Below are 19,264 nucleotides of genomic sequence, written 5' to 3'. Positions count from 1 at the left end.
TGTAAGGAAAGAGGTAAAGAGAGAACCTGTAAATTTTTTATAAAGACTTACAAGATACATAAAATTTAGCAAAAAAATGGGCAAGACAGAACTGTAGTGTCTAAAACTGGACACTAAAACTATAAAGAAATAGGAAGTTATTAACAAGCAGGGGAGAGAGGATCATGACTGGACCAGGAGACATGGATGTACTTTTGAAATGCCCTGCAAAGCGCTATTTCATGAACTGAGTGGCTGTTACAAAGGCAGACACTTAAAAATAGCTAATTAAGCTCTATTTATGTGGTTTTCTGTATTTATGATTCATTTTGCTATTTTTTTAAAAAATGTTTTAAATGAGGGAGAGAGAGAAGGAAGGCCCATGTACCTCTTCCACATGCGGCTGGGGAATCCTTGCCTATTGTGAGCTAGGTATGTTCTAGGTGCTGAGGTTCCATCACTGAACAGAAAATAAAAAAAAAAAAGAAAGAGAGAGAGAGACAAAACGACAGTAATCAAAAAACCCTTCCCTTCTGAGCCTTATCATCTAGTGGAAGGACATAAAGAAATATAAAGTATATGTATATGTCTAGGTGTATATGCTATAAATATAGCTACTTATATGCTATGTATGTAGATGTATATGTAGATAGGTATAGCCTTCATATGTAAATTTGTATGTGCTGTGGCAATGATATTATAGTGATAATAGTATCAGTAACCTCAGATATGCAGATGACACCACCCTTATGGCAGAAAGTGAAGAAGAACTAAAAAGCCTCTTGATGAAACTGAAAGAGGAGAGTGAAAAAGCTGGCTTAAAACTCAACATTCAGAAAATGAAGATTATGGCATCTGATCCCATTGCTTCATAGCAAAGACATGGGGAAACAATGAAAACAGTGACAGACTATTTTCTTGGGCTCCAAAATCACTGCAGACGGTGACTGCAGCCATGAAATTTAAAGACGCTTGCTCCTTTGAAGAAAAGCTATGACCAACCTAGACAGCATATTAAAAAGCAGAGACATTACTTTGCCAACAAAGGTCCATCTAGTTAATGGTATGGTTTTTCCAGTAGCCATGTATGGATATGAGAGTTGGACTATAAAGAAAACTGAGCACCGAAGAACTGATGCTTTTGAACTGTGGTGTTGGAGAAGACTCTTGAGAGTCCCTTGGACTGCAAGGAGATCCAACCAGTCAATCCTAAAGGAAATCAGTCCTGAAAATTCAGTGGAAGGGCTGATGCTGAAACTGAAGCTCCAATACTTTGACCACCAGATGTGAAGAACTGACTCGTTGGAAAAGACCCTGAGCTGGGAAAGATTGAGGGCAGCAGGAGAAGGGGAGACAGAGGATGAGATGGTTGGATGACATCACTGACTCGATGGACATGAGTTTGAGGAAGTTCTAGGAGTTGGGGATGGACAAGAAGGCCTGGTGTGCTGCAGTCCATGGGTTGCAGAGTCGGACATGAGTGAGCGACTGAACAACAAAAACGGCATGAATACATCAGGATGGGGTACCAGGGAATGCCACAGGAGAACGGGTCTCCTGACTACCCAAGAGCCATGTGGGGTCTAGGATCATGGGGAAAGGGTTGGTCTCAGGGTGGTGAGCTGTGTGTGTTTGTGGGATCCTGTCCAGTTTACCCAAATTTCCTGGACTCCCCTCCTCACTCTCAGCAGTGAGGATGTGGGTGTGGTCACAGCTGGTGAGTGCTCCCTCCCACCCTGGAGCACAGGGCATTGGCGTACCCCACAAACATCCTGCGAGCACTTACTGTGTGCCTGTCCATGCTGGACACTGGAGAGCAGTCCCTGGCATCATACAGCTGACAGTCTACCTGGGGGAAAGCTCCTGAGGTGAACAACTGCAGCGGAGTGCAATGACTGATGATAGCGCAAGCGTGCGATGAGGTGGGGGAATCAGGGCAGCTTTCCCAGAGGGGACGCTGACACCTGAGCCACCTCCTGAAGCTCTTTCCCCAGTCGTGACAGAGGACTGAGATGAAGGCCGAGAGCAGCAGGGGGAGAGCTGGAAACTGGGTGTTCTGGAGATGAGGGATGTGTAAGCCTTGCAGAGGAATTGTGACTGGTCAGCAGAGAAGACTTCATTTACGCTTTTCTTTTAATTTTAGTTTTTTTTTAAATTTTTGTTTATTTATTAATGGCTGTGCTGGGTCTCCGTTGCTGCACTCAGCCTTTCTCTAGTCGTGGTGAGAGGCGTTGCTCTTGGTCGCGGTGCATGGACTTACGGCTTCTCTTGCTACCGCACGAGGCTCTAGGTACATGGGCTTCAGTGGCAGCACCTGGGTTTAGTTGCCCCTTGGCATATGGGATCTTTCCAGACCAGGGATCAAACTGGTGTCCTTGCATTGGAAAGCAGATTCTTAACTGCTGAATCACCAAGGAAGCCCTGCAGAAGCATTTTAATCCAGCAAGGGATGTGACTGGATTTCTGTTTAGAAGGGATGGATGATGATGGGAGAGGACAAGGTCTGCGGTTGGGAAAACCATTTGGGAGGCAATGGCAAAACTCCAGGTGAGAAATAAGAGGGACCAGACAGTGGCCGAGAAGCGAGCCCGAGAGGATGAACTTGCTCCGTATTTAGGACAGAAAGTTGACAGTTTCCTGGACTGACCGTGTAGGGCGGATGAGAGTGAAGGAGAAGCCCAGGCTGGACCTGAGGACCTGCGCCTGGGATGAAAGAAGGGGTCACTGTGCCCCCTCTTTCCCAGCTGGCCTTCCCAGGAGAGGTGACCAAGGAAGCTGAGCCACCTTGATGCCCAATTCCTGGGTTCTCGGGGCAAGAGATCTAGAACCTCACCTAGCAGCTGACTGGATGACGTCTCTGACTCTGGGGTGCAAGCTGAAGCCAGGAACTAAAACATCAGCCAGGGTCTTCCCTGCTGGTCCAGTGGTTGAGACTCCATGCTTCCAACACAGAGGGTGCGAGTTCAATCCCTAGTCAGGAACTAAGATCCCACATGCCGTGCAGGGTATGACAAAAAGAAAGAAAGAAATACCAGCCAGCACCCCAACCTCACTTGCTCCATAAAGATAAAGCACTGACAGTGAAGACAGCTTCCAAGCTTGAGCTCTGGCCAGACAGCCCACATATGTGGGGAATGGAGTGGACTTTGGGCCCAGACAGCCCAGCCTTTCTTCACTGTGAGCGCTTTCCTCTCCAACTCACTTTGTTTCTGACTGATTCTCTGAGACTGAACAGATGGTAGGTGCCTTGCAGTTGCCTTTCTTCCATCATGGACTCTTTAGCAGATGAGCCAGTCTTTGCTCATATGACCACAGCGAATTCCCAGGCCCAAAGCAAAAATTAATGGACCCTGGCAAAGAAAGACAGTGATTTGCCTGGCTCTTTCCTTTAATTTCCGCATGCCTGCAGCTGTTTCTCTCCCAGAAGGGGAAACTGAGGAAAGACCAGAAGATACCTTTTGTAATTAGAGAACAGTGTATCTAAGTCTTTGAGCGTGGTAATGAGGCGGGGGGCGGGGGGGGGAGGATGGGAGAAAGGGAGAGGGGAAAGAGAGAGGGAGCAAGCAAGAGAGGGCAAATAGGAAAGAAAGAGGCACAGGATCTTAATTCTTTCTGTGCATCTTCTGGCTGTATGTACTTAACCTCTCTGAAGCCTCAGTTTTCTCATCTATAAAATAACAATGCCAGCTTCCCAGGGTTGCTATAAGCATCAAATGAGCCATACTCATTTTGATAAATTCTGACTCCCTTTCCCTTATTTCCGCCTAATCAAGAGACTACAAATACTGACCTCTTGGGGTTGCTACGAGGCTGAGATGTACCTCTGGACACTCTGCCAATTCTAAAGTGTGGCACGAATGTCATCTTGGCAGTCTGCATTTCTGTTTTCCTGTCGTGCCACCAGCCACCAGAGGCTTTTCACTCATTTCCCAGATCCCTGTCTCCCCAGCAAACACCCAGTCATGATACCAGCCCACACCCTGTTTTAATGACATACTGCAGAGGGCAAATTAGAACTTAAGGTCTAGAAATGTTTTGAATGGAGCTGTTTGCAAATTCTTTGTCATTCATTTTCAGACTCTATTTCAGAAATGAAAGGTTTCCTTGCCTCTTATGTGCATCAACAATGCAAAAGCAAATTCAGAATCCCTGGATGCTTGAGTAGCTCTATAATTAGATAAAAATCGCAATTGATGCTATAATGTTTACATGTGCAGAAATAAATGAACGCTGAAGAGCTGCTGCAGAGATTTCCAGAGGAAAGTTTATGTAGTGCCAGTAGCTTGCTTAGGGATCCTATCCTGCCATTAACATTCTTCCCAGAGATCTTTAAAATGCTTTTTCAGATTTTCACTATGAATAGAGAAAGAAAATGAATGTTTTCTTTGAGTTCTTATTATGTGCTAAGCATTACATTGCTTTATTATTTTACCCTCAGAGCCTCCTTTAAGAGGTGGACTTAAAAATCCTGGTTTTGCAGATAAAAATAAGTTACTGGGGAAAAAAGAAACAAGTAAGATGCTCAGAAGAATTCGCTACCTTGCCCCAGCTGTGTTATTGGCTGTTTCAGAGCTACAGGTTCAAACACACAGGGCTTTGCCCTTAGCTACCTTTTACCTCCTGCCCATCAGGACTTCTTGGGACAACCTGAGCTTCCTTGCTTAAAGGAAGAGATGGTCTGGCCAAAGGGAGGAGATGACCAAGTCTCTTCCCACCAGGAAAGTCAAGGCTCTAGCTTCCTGAGTATCCCATCCTCCTTCTGGATCTCGAAGGAGGAGAGGAAAAGCATCTGAACTTTGCATAAACGCTGACCTTGAGCAGCGACTCTGCCCTCCAGAAAGAACCAGGTCCACTGAACACCCCAGATGAATGCTGACCAGTAGGGCTGGTCCTTCCTCCTCTTGTAAAGGATACATCAGAGAGGGCAGGCAGAGGGGCTGAAGTGTGGATAGGAATACAGCCTATGGAGGCTGATGAGAAGAAACTCTCTGTCACAAAAAACAAGGCAGTGAGTATTTATTGAGAACTTGCTGTGTACTTAGCCTTATGCCAGGGCTTCCCAGGAGGCACTAGTGGTAAAGAACCCACCTGCCAATGCAGGAGATATAAGAGACGTGGGTTCCATCTCTGGGTTGGAAAGATCCCCTGAAGAAGGAAATGGCAACCCACTCTGGTGTTCTTGCCTGGGAAATCCCATGGACAGAGGAGCCCTGGGGGCTATAGTCCATGGGGCTGCAGAGTTGGACACAACCGAAGTGGCTTAGCATAAGCACAAGCCTGATGCCAGGTGTCTTGGAAGAATCCAGAGAAAACTGAGCCTTGAAGGATGACCAGGATGTCCCTGCCCTGCACCCCTGACCCCTACTACCCCCAGAGAGTGGGAAAATACAGAGGTAGGAGGAACAGAATGATTAGGGCATGTGCTTGAGGATTGCCTGGAGGGTGCAGAGAGGAAAAGAGAAAAGGCAGCGGTGAGAACCTGCCGGGCAGGTACACTGTAGTACGGAGGTCTGTAGACCACCCAGATGGCAGCCTTGACCATCAAAGAGTCCGAGTCTCCTGCTGAGCAGCTTTCAGACCTGTCCTTGCTTGATTTGCCTCTGCCTTCGCTTTGGAACAAGATATTCGTATTCTCAGTGGCAGCCTCACATTATTAAGCTGCATCAGCATCAGCCTTGGAATTGGCCCCTTCTCTCCTGGGAGCACCTGACAAAGTGATCTGCCTGCCTTCTTCGTCGTTTGCCTCCCCTGGGTGCCCAGGAATAATGGTGTGTTGTCAGGGAGTGTTTTTCCAGCCTGTTTGGGGGGAAGTTTCCCATCTGTGTGGAGCCCTCTGGGAACCCACTGCTGCACAGACCTTCTGTTCTTATCTTAAACTCCTGCAGAGACTTCCTATCAAGGTGATCCATAAAATCAAAATTATGCAGGCATTAAAAAAAAAAAAACCCTCCCAACAACGATATCTGGGCTGTAGAAATCACTTTCCAGCCTTCATGATGGTCGACCACATAGAGGAAATTGACAGTCTACACATTGGTAGGGCCATTGTGTAGGGCCATGGGAGGGCCATTCTTCTGCTACTTTGCCCACATTCTCCAGTCTTTCCTCCCTAAAATCCTGCTCTTCAACCTCCAAGGCCTAACCTAAATGTCATCTCTTCTAGGAAGTCTTCCTTTCCTTGATTTCCTTTTGTATTTTTTAAAATCATGTTTGTTGATTACCTTTTCTCTATCACAACACAGTATGTAACAGTTCATCATTTGCATATCCGTATTCCCCTCTAGATTACGATCTCCTAGAAGATGGGCAAAATGTGTCTCTTGTCTTGTTACCCCTGATGCCTCCCTAATAAAACCACAGAAGCAAAAGAAATGACTGCAACTATGGGGCCTACATTACTTACCAATATGGCTAGACTTAGCAAAGTGACAAAGCAGAGTGGACTTTCAATCCTAACTCCCATACTTACCAACTCAATAACTCCTGGGGAGTTGCTGCTCTCTGAGCCTTAACTCTCCATGTGAAAAAAGAGATCAAAAGACCTCCTAGGTTTGTTCTGAGGAATGGAAATGAGAGATTATGTATTGATATAAAGTGCTTAGCACATGCCTAAGTACATAATCAAGAGCTCAATACAGTACTTACCCTAGTGTTAGTCATAAGAAATAAAGTTTAGACAAGACAGTAAGAAGTGGCAGTGCTAGCAGAAGGTGGGCTCAGGAATTTCCCTGGTGGTCCAGTGGTTAAGACACTGTGCTTCCACCACCAGGGGCACAAGTTTGATCCCAGGCTGGGGAAGTTCTACATGCCGCATGGTGCGGACAAAACAAACAGAAGGTGGGTTCAGCTTCATTCAGTAAATGTACATTTGTTGAGATCCAGTCAAAATATTAAAGCCAAAGGGATGAACTTCATTTTATGGAGGAAGGAACAGATATGAAACCTCCTACCATGTCCCTCAGGACACCATTGAACATGCAGCAGTTCGCTGGCTAAAACAGTGGTAGAGAAACTTGAGGTGCCAGCAGAGGACTCGAATGGCTGGGTAGAGTAGAGAGAACAGAGGATAAATTCCCAAGGAGAATCCTGGTGATAAGTTGGCTGATAAGGAGAGGAAGCAGATGCTTCCAGAGATGGAGTTTTAGATTACCACCTGACCCCCAACAGAGGTGTCCAGTAGGTAGGAGCTGCCTTGGGACGTAGCGCTGAAGCTCCAGATGTGTAATTGAGAGTGATGTTGAAACCTTAGGCAAATACAAGCCCCATATACCCACCTCCCACACAGCACATAGTGTAGCCTCTGCAAACTGTGATAATCACTAACCAAACTGAGCCACGTGGAGAGGTGCCATGTTCAGTTCTTGGCATCGGAGCAGTCATGAGGGAAAGTGTTTCCTAACACCCACCTTCAGGGGGAAAGGGCATATGGATCTCTCCCACAGCCAGAGCACTCAGATAAAATTCCAGTGGTGTGTGGCTTTGGCAGCAGTTGCCAAGTGACAAAGAGGAATGATGAAATCAGTGGGAAAACATGGGCAGAAGCAACAGATCAAGCCCAATATTTGATGTTCATTGCAAAGTTTCTCACGAGAATATTTTATAGGGATGGATGTAATTTTTGAAAAGTCTCTTGTTAATAGCCCCTTTCCTGGGCAAAGAGAGCTTTAGAGAAATTATTGGGTGCAAGGAGTGGGGAAGGGCGCTCGTGAACATGATTGACAGGGTTGCACAGCGAGGGGGGACCCCTGATTAATGCCACATGACCCAACATTCTGTGTTTCCTGCAGAGTGATGCCCATGGCCATCCAGTTTTCCATCCTGATCATGCTGCACTCGGCTCTGGTCCTCATCACTACGGCGGAGGATTACAAGTGCTTGCCCCTGGTCCTCCGAAAAACCTGCTGTTGGATTAACGAGACCTATTTGGCCAGGAACGTCATCATCTTTGCATCCATCTTGATTAATTTCCTGGGAGCCATCCTAAATATCGTAAGCATTGCAAGTCCTTTGGTGTCTAGGGTACAGTCAGGAATGAAGAGTTTATAGAACCTGCAGCCTCTGGCATCACCTTCCTTGGTACTAATTATTCATGCCTTCATGTACCTGGTCAAGCCCCAAGGTCAGGGTTAGAGAAGGAAGACGTTGCTATACTATCAGAACCGGACATTTTACTGGTGGAAAATGGTCTTTTTCTCAGTGGTGGAGGTTATTTGCTCTAAAGGCACTGCAAATGCCCTAAAGTTTCTGTACTTTCAGTGGCCAGACAATTAAAGTCATAAATAAGAGTTACTCCTCATTAAGTTCCCCCCTGCTGTGTGCCATGCTCTGAAGGAGGAGCTGTCTGTGCTTCCTGTATTTAGTCCTCACATAAACCCCGTGAGGTAAGTCTCTTTATCCCCACTTCACGGCTGAGGAAACTGAGGCTCAGAGACATGAAATAACTTGCTAATAAGGTCTGTCTGACTCCATGACTCATGCTCATTCTCGTTAGCCCAACTGTATCTCTGGGAGGCGGAGAGGGGAGAATGGAAATAAGTAGCTGTCATTTATTGAACACCTACTGTGTGCCACAGGTAGGTATTACCGTTCCCATGTAACAGATGAGGAAGCTGCCTTTCAGGAAGGTTGAGCATCTTGCCTATGACGTTCTAAGGGTTCACACCGGATTTGACACACCGAACTCGGATGAATCTGCAACTGCCATATTTATCACTGTCTTTAATGTGGTGACCCATGCTTCAGTGAGCTCATATTCTCTCTAGAATGGTAATGTGGTAGCTATAGGCATTTTCTGTGTCTACCCCAGTAGTCTTGTGGTGTCCATGGTTTAGGAACCTAGATGTTTAGGAGAGATTGATCTGATTCTGGGCTTTGAGCATTGAGGGAGACTAGTTAAGGCATCATCTTGTGGCCAAAACCATCATTGTGTCCTTTGGGCCTGAGGGAGGGTCTCCAAGTGTTCAGGGAGCCCAACTGTTCGGCCCCCACAATTGTCAGCCTGTAAGTCAGAGATTTACACTGCCTGAAATCCATTGTTCACACTGGACCAATAATTACCTAGTGTCCACGTTGCTCAAGCTCTGCGGTTGGCCTTATTGTAAAGAGACTATGGGACAAAGAAAAGGGGAATCATGGTCTAATTAAATTCATCACCTAATGAACATTTTATAGATGATGGCAATTGAAAACAGAAGTCCTTAGTCATTGATCACAGACTGCAGAGCTGCAGCCAGGATCTCAACTCTCGATGAATCAGATGTTTCTGGGGCGTCCCAGTGACTGTAGGTCAGGGTTGCCACTGGGGCCAACCATCCCACAGTGTTGTGGGAGGAAGTTCAGAGGCTTTGGAGTCAGATAGACCTGTGTTCAAATCTCACCTCCACCACTTACCAGCTCGATGACCCTGGACAAGTTACTTTATTTCTCAGAGTTTCATATTTTCCAGTTGTAAAATGGGGATAAAAGTAGTAGCTACATCACAAGGAGGTTGTGATGCCCTTTTCATGCCAAGTGTCTGCCGCAGCCTAGGCGTTCAGCCAGCGGTAGCTATTCTCTTCTGAGCACCGCAAGATCTCCTGCAGCAACTTCTAGCCTAGGAAATGCCCACCACCCCAGTGCTAAGAGTCTTTCTGGAACACGTGCCCTGTGGGTCCCTCGAGTCCCCCCAGCTGTTCATGTGGAGACAGACTGTGAGCGTTCCCCACCTGGTTCTCTCTTCCAAGCCCCACAAGCGCACTCCAGTGACTCTCCATGATGGGGCTGGTGGAGCAGCCTTACCCTAGTTTCATGACTGGCTTGTAAAATTTTTTTCTGAGCCAGTCCTTTCCTTAAAACGAAACGGAAGGTCCCAGCGGGGCTTGCATTCTGAAATCCAGCCCCTCGAGGGCCCTATCTGCCCCAGGCGTTTGCCGAAGCCCCACAGCGATAGCACAGGACTCCATCTCCAGCTCACACTGACTTTGTTGTTCCTGTGTTTTTTTTGTTTTGTTTTGTTTTTTTGTTGTTCTTTTTTTTTTTCTTAATCCGCAGCTGTGGTGTGATTTTGACAAGTCGATACCCTTGAAGAACCTGACTTTCAATTCCTCAGCTGTGTTTACAGATATCTGCTCCTACCCAGAGGTATTTATTCACGAGCTCCCCTTGGCAAGACTGGGGCTTAGGCATCGTCACCAGCTCTGAGTCAGCAGGACTGGCTGAGGGGCCCTAGACATGCTAGCTCCCCAGGGGCCTGTCTGCTCTCCTCTGCCTCTTTCTCCTTCTATTCTTCTTCTTCCCCTTCCTGCCCTCCCTTCTCTCCTTGTATCCGCTGTTGCTCTTTTGTCTCTTTCCTGCTCCTTCTGCCTCTCTTTCCCATTTCTCTCTTCTCCTTCCTCCTCCTCTTCTTCTTCACTTTTCCTCTGTCCACTCTCTTCTTTCCTTTCCCTCCTCTTCCCTCTCATTTCCCCCCAACTCCTCTTAACACCCTAGAGCTGAATGTGCTGTTGTCTCCAGTACAGGGCAGAGCACAGAGCTGCGGCTCAGAGTTTGCTGCATTGGAAAAGGAAAGGATGGAAGAAGGGGAGATAGAAGGAAGAAAGGAAGCTAGTGAATCACACATGCAGAAAACAACTAAACATAAATCAAAGTGGGACTTCCCTGAGAATCCAGTGGTTAAGACTCCATACTTCCACTGCAGGGGACACAGTCTCAATCCCTGGCTGGGGAACTAAGATCCCATATGCTGAGCAGTGAGACCAAAAAAAAAAAAAACTAAAAAAAGATTAGTAAATAAACATATTAAAGTGGTATAGAAAGTGCCCAGAGCATCGCAGACTCAGTCGGTGTCCCAGCAGGCCACTTACCATCGTAGTATAAGCCTGACCATCTCCTGGCCCCATAGCCACTAGGCTGGCCCTGGGCCTTGGGGTCAACCTAGGGGTCAAGCAAAGGACAATCTTTGGTTCTGTTAAGCCATGACCCAGACCTTTACATATTGGAATATAAACTCTGGGTCTGGAGGGAAGACGGTTGGGATGTCCCAGTAGACACCAGCCAACCTTGAGGACCTTGGGTAAACTTTTGTTCTCTGAGACCCCTTCCAGCATGTGGTGGGGGAAAGGCGCTCTGTTATCTGACCTCAGCCCCAGAATTGGTCCAGGTGAGGCTGGTGAGGTTCTCTGCCTCACCTCTGACCTCAGGTAATAGAGCATCTACTGGATATGCACAAAATCATTACATCTTCAAGATACATGGAGGATGCTACCACCATCTCCATATTGTAGACAGTGAAACAGAGGTTCGGAAAGCAGCTTGCTCACTGCTACTCCTGCCTGACCTGCCTTTTCTCTCACTTCTTTTCATTCTTCCTTCTTTCTGTCTTTCCCGTCTTCATTCAGTTATCAAGACTTGCTGCTGCAGTTGAAACCACATCTGGTTTTTCATGGCCTTACACTTCTGAATTCAGGCTCCATTCCTAAGGAAGAACAAGGCTCTTCCTAAGAAAGTTCTGGGCAGGATGGGACTAGCTCTGATTTCACAGCTGTGTGGGGCAGACCATGTGTTCTGGGACTTCCTCCCACCAAGTAAGGAGTGCTCTCTAATTTTGTGGAGTCTGTGGGATACCACTCCCCCTGAGAACACATTTATTTGGAGGGCATGAAGAGTGTCCAAGAGGCAGTAAGTCAGCCAAGAAGCAGATATTTAGAGTTAGGCAAAAGCTGGATTTCGCTCCCAACTGAGCCCCTTTACTTGCTAGCAGTGGAATCTTGAATCAGTTCAAACTCTTTCTGAACCTCAGCTTCCTCATCTGTAAAGTGGGAAAAATAATACCTTCTTTGCACAGTGATTTTGGAGTTACAGAATATCAGGTTCTCATAGTGCTTACCTAGATGAGTTGGCAAACGTTGAGCTTCTAGACTTGAAGTCGGTGTTTAAGTATTAATCTGGGCCTCTGATTCAATGCTGTGTATATACCCCTTGCCTCAAACTTGAACTCCCAAACTCAGGACCACAGCACTCATGGATTTCCCAGGCCTAACAAAGTGGTGGGTAAGCTTTTGGATCACATAAGTTCATCTCTGTGCCTCTATTTTCTTCTCTGCAAAATGAAGATGGAAAAAATACCTTCCTCATGGGTGATTGTGAGGTTTAAGTGAATTAATCCATGGAAAATGTTTAGCGCAACACCTGCCACAAAATATCTGCTGATTAAATGTCAGCTGTGATTCGTTTACAAATTAAAAGGGTTTGAACCTGCACCATAAAAATATATTTATCTGCATTGTATACCAAGGTCCTGGGCTTCCCAGGTGGTGCTAGTGGTAAAGAACCCACCTGCCAAAGCAGGAGAAGTAAAAGATGTAGATTCAGTCCCTGAGTCAGGAAGATCTCTTGAAGGAGGGCTTGACAACCCGCTTCTTGCCTGGAGAATCCTATGGACAGAGGAGACTGGTAGGTTATAGTCCATGGGTCACATGACTGAAGCGACTTGGCATGCACACATGCACCATTGTACTAAAGTATCATGTACATTATGAAACATATTCATAAAATAGAAATGTTAAAAAATGAGATAAAATAAATGAATCAGTTTTAATATTAAAATTTTCCTCCAAAGACATCATCTTGCCCAGGAGCCAGTGAACTATGACCACAGGCCAAATTCCACTTGCCACCTGTTTTGTAAAGAGTTTTACTGGGGCACAGACACACCCATTTGTTAGCAATGTCTTTATGGCTGTTTTTATAATAATATAATGGTAGAGTTCAGTAGTGGTAACTAAGTCAAAAATATTTGCTATCTAGCCCTTGCCAGGCAAAGTTTGCCAAATTCCAACATCTCCTAGGTGCAGGAATCCCACTGGCATAAAATGTGAGCACCTGGACTCTTTCCATCATCAGCTACCACAGCAACCTTGTTAAACCCACCGTTTGCCATCTTGGCATATACCTGGCCATGTTTCTCTACCTAAGGATTTGTCTACCAAAGTAGAAGGAATCAGACATTCAAACCTCCTAAAAGGCTTAATTTGCACAACCACCTGCCATCACTCACAAGTGTGTATCCCCAAGCAAATCACTTCCTCTCTCTGAGCCCTTGTTTCCTCATCTGTATACTGGACCTCTCCACCTCCCTCGTGGGGAACAGTTCTCAGTCTGGAAGCAGGTAATTAAGCTGGATGATGTGGCATAAACATAAGAGACTGTCATCATATATGGTATAAAGTAAAGTTTATTTCTGAACTGGAGCTTGCCAATTACTAAAGAAAAAAAGAGTGAGGGTATATGAAATGATCATGAGGAAAGTCATGTTCCAGCTATGATTTGAGAAGTAGTCTAGGAGAGCAAAGAGACATAGGTTTGTAAAGTGAATGAAAGTCATATGCAGAAACCATTCTCATCATCTCAAACTTCAGAATGTGGTTCTCAGGAGGTTCAATAGGAAGGTCTTCATTTTACAATCAAGCCCCTTTATTATATGCTGTAGCAGATTGGAACAGTCATTGACTAGTCAGCTATAGTTGTGAGAGCAGTCAGAGTATGCTATGGTTTTAAAGGGTCCCTGACAACCAATCTTCCCTACAGGCATCAGTCATCATTGGTGTCTTTGCATCCTGGGACTTTCTCCCACTTCTCTCCCATGGGTAGAATCCAAGGTTCTACCCAGCCTTCAAGACTTCTTCAAGCATACCCAATCCCTTCAGATTCAGTTCAGTCACTCAGTCATGTCCGACTCTTTGCAACCCCATGGATTGCAGCACACCAGGGTTCCCTGTCCATCACCAATTCCCGGAGTCGGTGATGCCGTCCAACCATCTCATCCTCTGCCATCCCCTTCTCCTCCCATCCTCAATCTTTCCCAGCATCAGGGTCTTTTCAAATGAGCCAGTTCTTCACATCAGGTGTCCAGAGTATTGGAGTTTCAGCTTCAACATCAGTCCTTCCAATGAACATTCAGGACTGAGTTCCTTTAGGATGGACTGGTTGGATCTCCTTGCAGTCCAAGGGACTCTCAAGAGTCTTCTCCAACACCACAGTTCAAAAGCATCAATTCTTCAGTGCTCAGCTTTCTTTATAGTCCAACTCTCACATCCATACGTGGCTACTGGAAAAACCATAGCTTTGACTGACAGACTTTTGTCGGCAAAGTAATGCCTCTGCTTTTTAATATGCTGTCTAGGTTGCTCATAGCTTTTCTTCCAAGGAGCAAGCATCTTTTAATTTCATGGCTGCAGTCACCATTTACAGTGATTTTGGAGCCCCCCAAAATAAAAGTCTTTCCCTATTTCCATTGTTTCCCCATCTATTTACCATGAAGTGATGGGACCAGATGCCATGATCTTAGTTTTCTGAATGTTGAGTTTTAAAGCCAATTTTTTCACTCTCCTCTTTCACTTTCTTCAAGAGGCTCTTTAGTTCTTCTTCACTTTCTGCCATAAAGGTGGTGTCATCTGCATATCTTGAGGTTCTTGATATTTCTCCCAGTGATCTTGATTCCAGCTTGTGCTTCACCCAGCCTGGCATTTCTCGTGATGTATTCTGCATATAAGTTAAATAAGTAGGGTGACAATATACAGTCTTGACATACTCCTTTCCCTATTTGGAACCAGTCTGTTGTTCCATGTCTGGTTTTAACTGTTGCTTCTTGACCTGCATACAGGTTTCTCAGAAGGCAGGAAAGGTGGCCTGGTATTCCATCTCTTTAAGAATTTTTCAGTTTGTTGTGATCCACACAAAGTTCAAGGCTTTAGCATAGTCAATGAAGCGGAAGTAGACACATTTCTGGAATTCTGTTCCTTTTTTGATGATCCAACAGATATTGACGATTTGATCTCTGATTCCTCTGCCTTTTCTAAATCCAGCTTGAACATCTGGAAGGTCACGGTTCACATACTGTTGAAGCCTGGCTTGGAGAATTTTGAGCATTAATTTACTAGCGTGTGCTTCTGCCAATCTCACATGTCCTTAAGGCATCGTTTTCATACTCCCACTCCGTCATTTCTATAATTCATCTGGCTAGAACATTTTCCCCAACTCTTCAAACTTCTAAATTGCTCTAAGAGAAAAGACAATATTGTATAGCTGTTTAACATTACGTGAGGGCACAGCACAAGACAGAATCCACAGTCAATTTAATAATTTTTCTTTAAAAAGATAAATTTCAAGTGGAACAGTAGAGTTAAAATTGCCTTCCCACCTGAAATAGCTAAAAACTAACAAAATGTATGAAATAATAGTTTTTAAGACACTGGGCATCAGGTACTGAAGGACAGCAATCCCTGAAAGACAAGAAGCAAATTAAGTGAGCCCTATGATTGCCTGGGCTGTATCTTGCATTAAGAGTGTTTCAGACTGGCTCAGGTTGGAAGAATGCACATGGAACTCAGTGCAACTCCCTGATTTGAGGAGATAGAACTGAGAGTCTGGGGGAACCAAGGTAGCTAGAGTTTGTAGGACATACTGCCAGCGAGAAGAGAGTTTCTGATAGAGAAGACTCAGGGATCCGCAGAGGTCTGATCAGTGCATGCATATGGGGAAACAGCAATGCTCCAGAAAAAAAAAAAAAATCTGAAAGGATTAGTGCCTGGCTCCCACATTGGGCTGGGAATAGTGTCTTTTCCCACCAGCCAATCTGAAAAATACCATAATTCATGAGACATTAAGTAGAGCAATCAGATGAGACTTGCTTCAGTAGTGTTCAATAATTATCCCTAGATTATATGTTGCTGCTCTAGTTCTTCCTTCAAAATAATCTTAAAAGGAAGATGGGGCTTCCTGGTGGTCATGGTTGAGACCCTGCCCTTCCATACTGGGGATTGGGTTTCGATCCCTGGTCAAGGAACTAAGATTCCACATGTCATGCAGTGTGGCAAAAAAAAGAAAAAAGAAAAAAGTAACACCAAAATTCTAAGAAGACATTTCTCCTTTTTATAAAGATCAAAATGTTTATTATTTTGTATTACAAAAATGAAAAGAAATCCAATCAGATAATGAAATAAACATATAGGGCAATAGATCTTTAAGAAAGGATAAATTATTCTAAAGGAAATGAATCCTAGAATGTTTTCCCTTCAAGTCAACCACTCTGTTGCTTAACAAACTTCTTGTAAAATGAGAAATATTTTATATTAAAAATACGAAGTTATATTTCTGTATTGAAAAAGAATGTTCATGTCAGCCTTCTTTGTAATAGATAAAAACTAAAAGTAACCCAATTGTCCAATTGTCCATAAACAGTTGAGAGAATAAAGAAACTAAGAAACTGTAGAATAGCCATCCAGGGGACTACTACACATCAGGAGAGAGAGATGATCTCTGGATATATGTGCAATCGCGTGGATGAATCCCAAGATCAGTATGCTGACAGAAATAAGCAAAACAAAGCAAAAGTATGCATTTGTATGGTCCTACTCCAGTACTCTGGCCACCTCATGCAAAGAGCTGACTCATTGGGAAAGACCCTGATGCTGGGAGGGATTGGGGGCAGGAGAAGGGGATGACAGAGGATGAGATGGCTGGATGGCATCACCGACTCGATGGACGTGAGTTTGGGTAGACTCTGGGAGTTGGTGATGGACAGGGAGGCCTGCCGTGCTGCGAGCCATGGGGTTGCGAAGAGTCGGACACGACTGAGCGACTGAACTCAACTGATCTAAAAATTCTAGAAAATGTATTGATAGATTTATACATAAAAATGTATAATACAAAATAAATTGATACATAATAGCAGAAAGAAATAGGTGGTTGCCTGGGGAGGAGAGGGAGGAACATGGGAGTGGAGAACCGTAAAGGGATACACTGAAACTCATGCTAGTATTCATTTTCATAATTGTGATGATTTTGTGGATGTACACAAATACCAAAGCTTAGCATATTGTGTGCATTAGATATATGCAGTTCACTGTAGGTGAATCATAACTGAAGAAAACTACTTTAAAATTTAAGTGCAAAAGAGGAAACAGAGAGAGAGAAAAGGGAAGAGAATTAGAGAGTCTTGAAAACCTGTAGTCAGAACATTTTGGCTGAACTTGAAGCTATGGTCTTTGGGCCTCATTTCCACACTGGGATAACAGCTGGGCCTACCTCACAGTGTTATGAGACTTAGATTGGGAGAATCCATGTATATATTTACTACAGTTTCTGGTACATAATAAATGCTCATTAAACATCAGTTGATCATGATGATGAAGATGAGGGATGAAAGGGGGTGGGAGTTAAAAGAGGAAGACAAAAGGGAGAAAAACCAGGAAGGAGCAAAAAGAGAGGAACAGAATCAAAGGAGTGATAATAAAGCAAATAGTTCACAGTAATTGCTCAGTCATGTCCAATTCTTCATGATCCCGTGGACTGTAGCATGCCAGGCTCCTCTGGCCGTGGAATTCTTCAAGCAAATAAACAGATATTTTAAATTCCAAAAGTGACTGTAAAAATTGGTGTTTCCCTAAACTCTTGCCCTCATTTCTCTGGTTAACTTCTCAGGTAGGAATCAGAGCCTTGAGTAATTTTGGAAGAAAATGTATCCACTGCAGTCTAAAATCTCCAACTGGCATTCAGGGTAAAATTAGATTCTCCAGACTTTCACAGTGGCAGGTCCACCAAAAACTTCAAACAAAAAATAAATATCAAATAGCACCATTGTAATTTCAGAACTTTTTCTAGTTGAACAGAGGGATATTATATAAGCTCCTTTTTCTTCTACACTGAGCCAATTTTATGTTATGGCTAAATACATAGAGGAGATCATTTTGTTTTTTCCCAAATGATAATTAATTTTTGGAATTGCCTTTCCCCACAAAGAGCCAAAAGCTGTAATAACACAATGTGATCCAAAAACCAAGACCCATCTCACTGAAGCTTGGATTCCAAACATTTAAGGACATTAATTGTGCATGGAAAACAGAATAGATTTGAATGATAGAAGCTGTGAGGTGACATGGGATGAGCAAGCACTCTTCTTCTTCCATTGACTAGCCATTTAGCCTTGGGGAAATCACTTAACCTCTCTGAGCCTCAGTTTCCTCATCTGTTTAAGGGAATTATTAACAACACCTATCTTATAAGATTGTTTGTGTGACAAATAGAGATAATATATATAAAACACTCATTAAATATTAGTTTCTTTTCTCCTTCTCTTTCCTTTCCTTAAAGCTTTGATAATTGAGTAAATAGTATCTGCCAAAGTAGAGATTTGTATTTAAGGAAGGAAATAGGAATACAATTTTTTTTTTTTTAAAGCCAGGGCTTCCCTGGTGACTCAGTGGTAAATAGTCTGTCTGCCAATGCAGGAGGTGTGGGTTCGATCCCTGGTCTGGGAAGACCCCCCATACTGCAGAGCAGCTAAGCCTGTGTGCCACAACTAGGGAGCTGTGCTCTAGAGCCCTGGAGTCACAACTGCGGAAGCCCACACACCCTAAAGCCTATGCTCCCCAACAAGGGAAACCACCACAATGAGAAGCCCAGGCTCGGCAAACAGAGAGTAGCCCCCATTCACCTCAACTAGAAAAAAAGAAGCCTGCACAGCTGCGAAGAACCAGCACAGTCATAAATAAATAAAATTACTGAAAAATAAAAAGGTGCAAGGCTTCATTCTCTAAACATGAGATTATCTACATAATCACATGTATAACATGTGACTAAAACTCTGAGCAGGCCATACTTTCATAGCAATATCAGTCTCCTATCAATTATTTGCAAAATGGCAGCCACCTTGACTCAGATCGTTTTCAGGAAGACGGATCCTCTTAGACCTTCACTTGTTGCCCAAGCCAAGAGAGTGAGCCTGGAGAGCATACACTTACTCCAACAGCACCCCCACGTTCCTCTTTGCTACCTGTTCTTTGCTGACAGCAAATACTTCCTAGGTATGTCCAGCAATGACAAATCATTATCCTCTGGGAACAAATTTAACTTTTGAAAGTCACCAAGATGCGTAATCTGGCTGGACATCGTTTGTTTGAAAAGTGAAAGTGAAAGAGCATCCCTGCTAGCTCAGCTAGTATAGAATCCTCCTGCAATGCGGGTGAACCCGGTTCGATTCCTGGATGAGAAAGATCCCCTGGAGAAGGGATAGGCTACCCACTCCAGTATGCTTGGGCTTCCCTGGTGCCTCAAAAGGTAAAGAATCCACCTGCAATGTGGGAGACATAATCTGCCTGGAGATCATTGTTTAGGAATCAAATATAGAAAACCTGCATTTGTCGGGGGGAGGGGGTGGGGGTGTGTTTTTCAAAACCGGACTCTGAAGATTATTTACAGGGATCTGAGCTCAGTCATCAAAGAAGCAGGATCAAGATAAACACATGGTCCG

At 44.4% G+C, this 19,264-nt stretch overlaps 1 protein-coding gene across 2 annotated transcripts in view; it reads left to right on the top strand.

Annotated features, from left to right (window-relative positions):
* ADCY8 (adenylate cyclase 8) overlaps positions 1 to 19,264 on the top strand; it is a 235,353-nt gene that overhangs the window by 174,652 nt on the left and 41,437 nt on the right. The window contains exons 10-11 of one of the 2 annotated variants that reach the window (XM_018058572.1): positions 7,767 to 7,968; positions 10,009 to 10,098. In XM_018058572.1, coding sequence (XP_017914061.1) covers positions 7,767 to 7,968; positions 10,009 to 10,098 — 292 coding nt within the window. The remainder of the gene's footprint in view (positions 1 to 7,766; positions 7,969 to 10,008; positions 10,099 to 19,264) is intronic. The other variant, XM_018058573.1, reaches the window with a different exon arrangement.

Source organism: Capra hircus, chromosome 14 (genome assembly GCF_001704415.2).
Source record: "Capra hircus breed San Clemente chromosome 14, ASM170441v1, whole genome shotgun sequence".
In the NCBI taxonomy this organism is placed as follows: domain Eukaryota; kingdom Metazoa; phylum Chordata; class Mammalia; order Artiodactyla; family Bovidae; genus Capra; species Capra hircus.
Note: the sequence above shows the minus strand (reverse complement) of the source record. Positions and strands in the feature narration are given on the sequence as shown.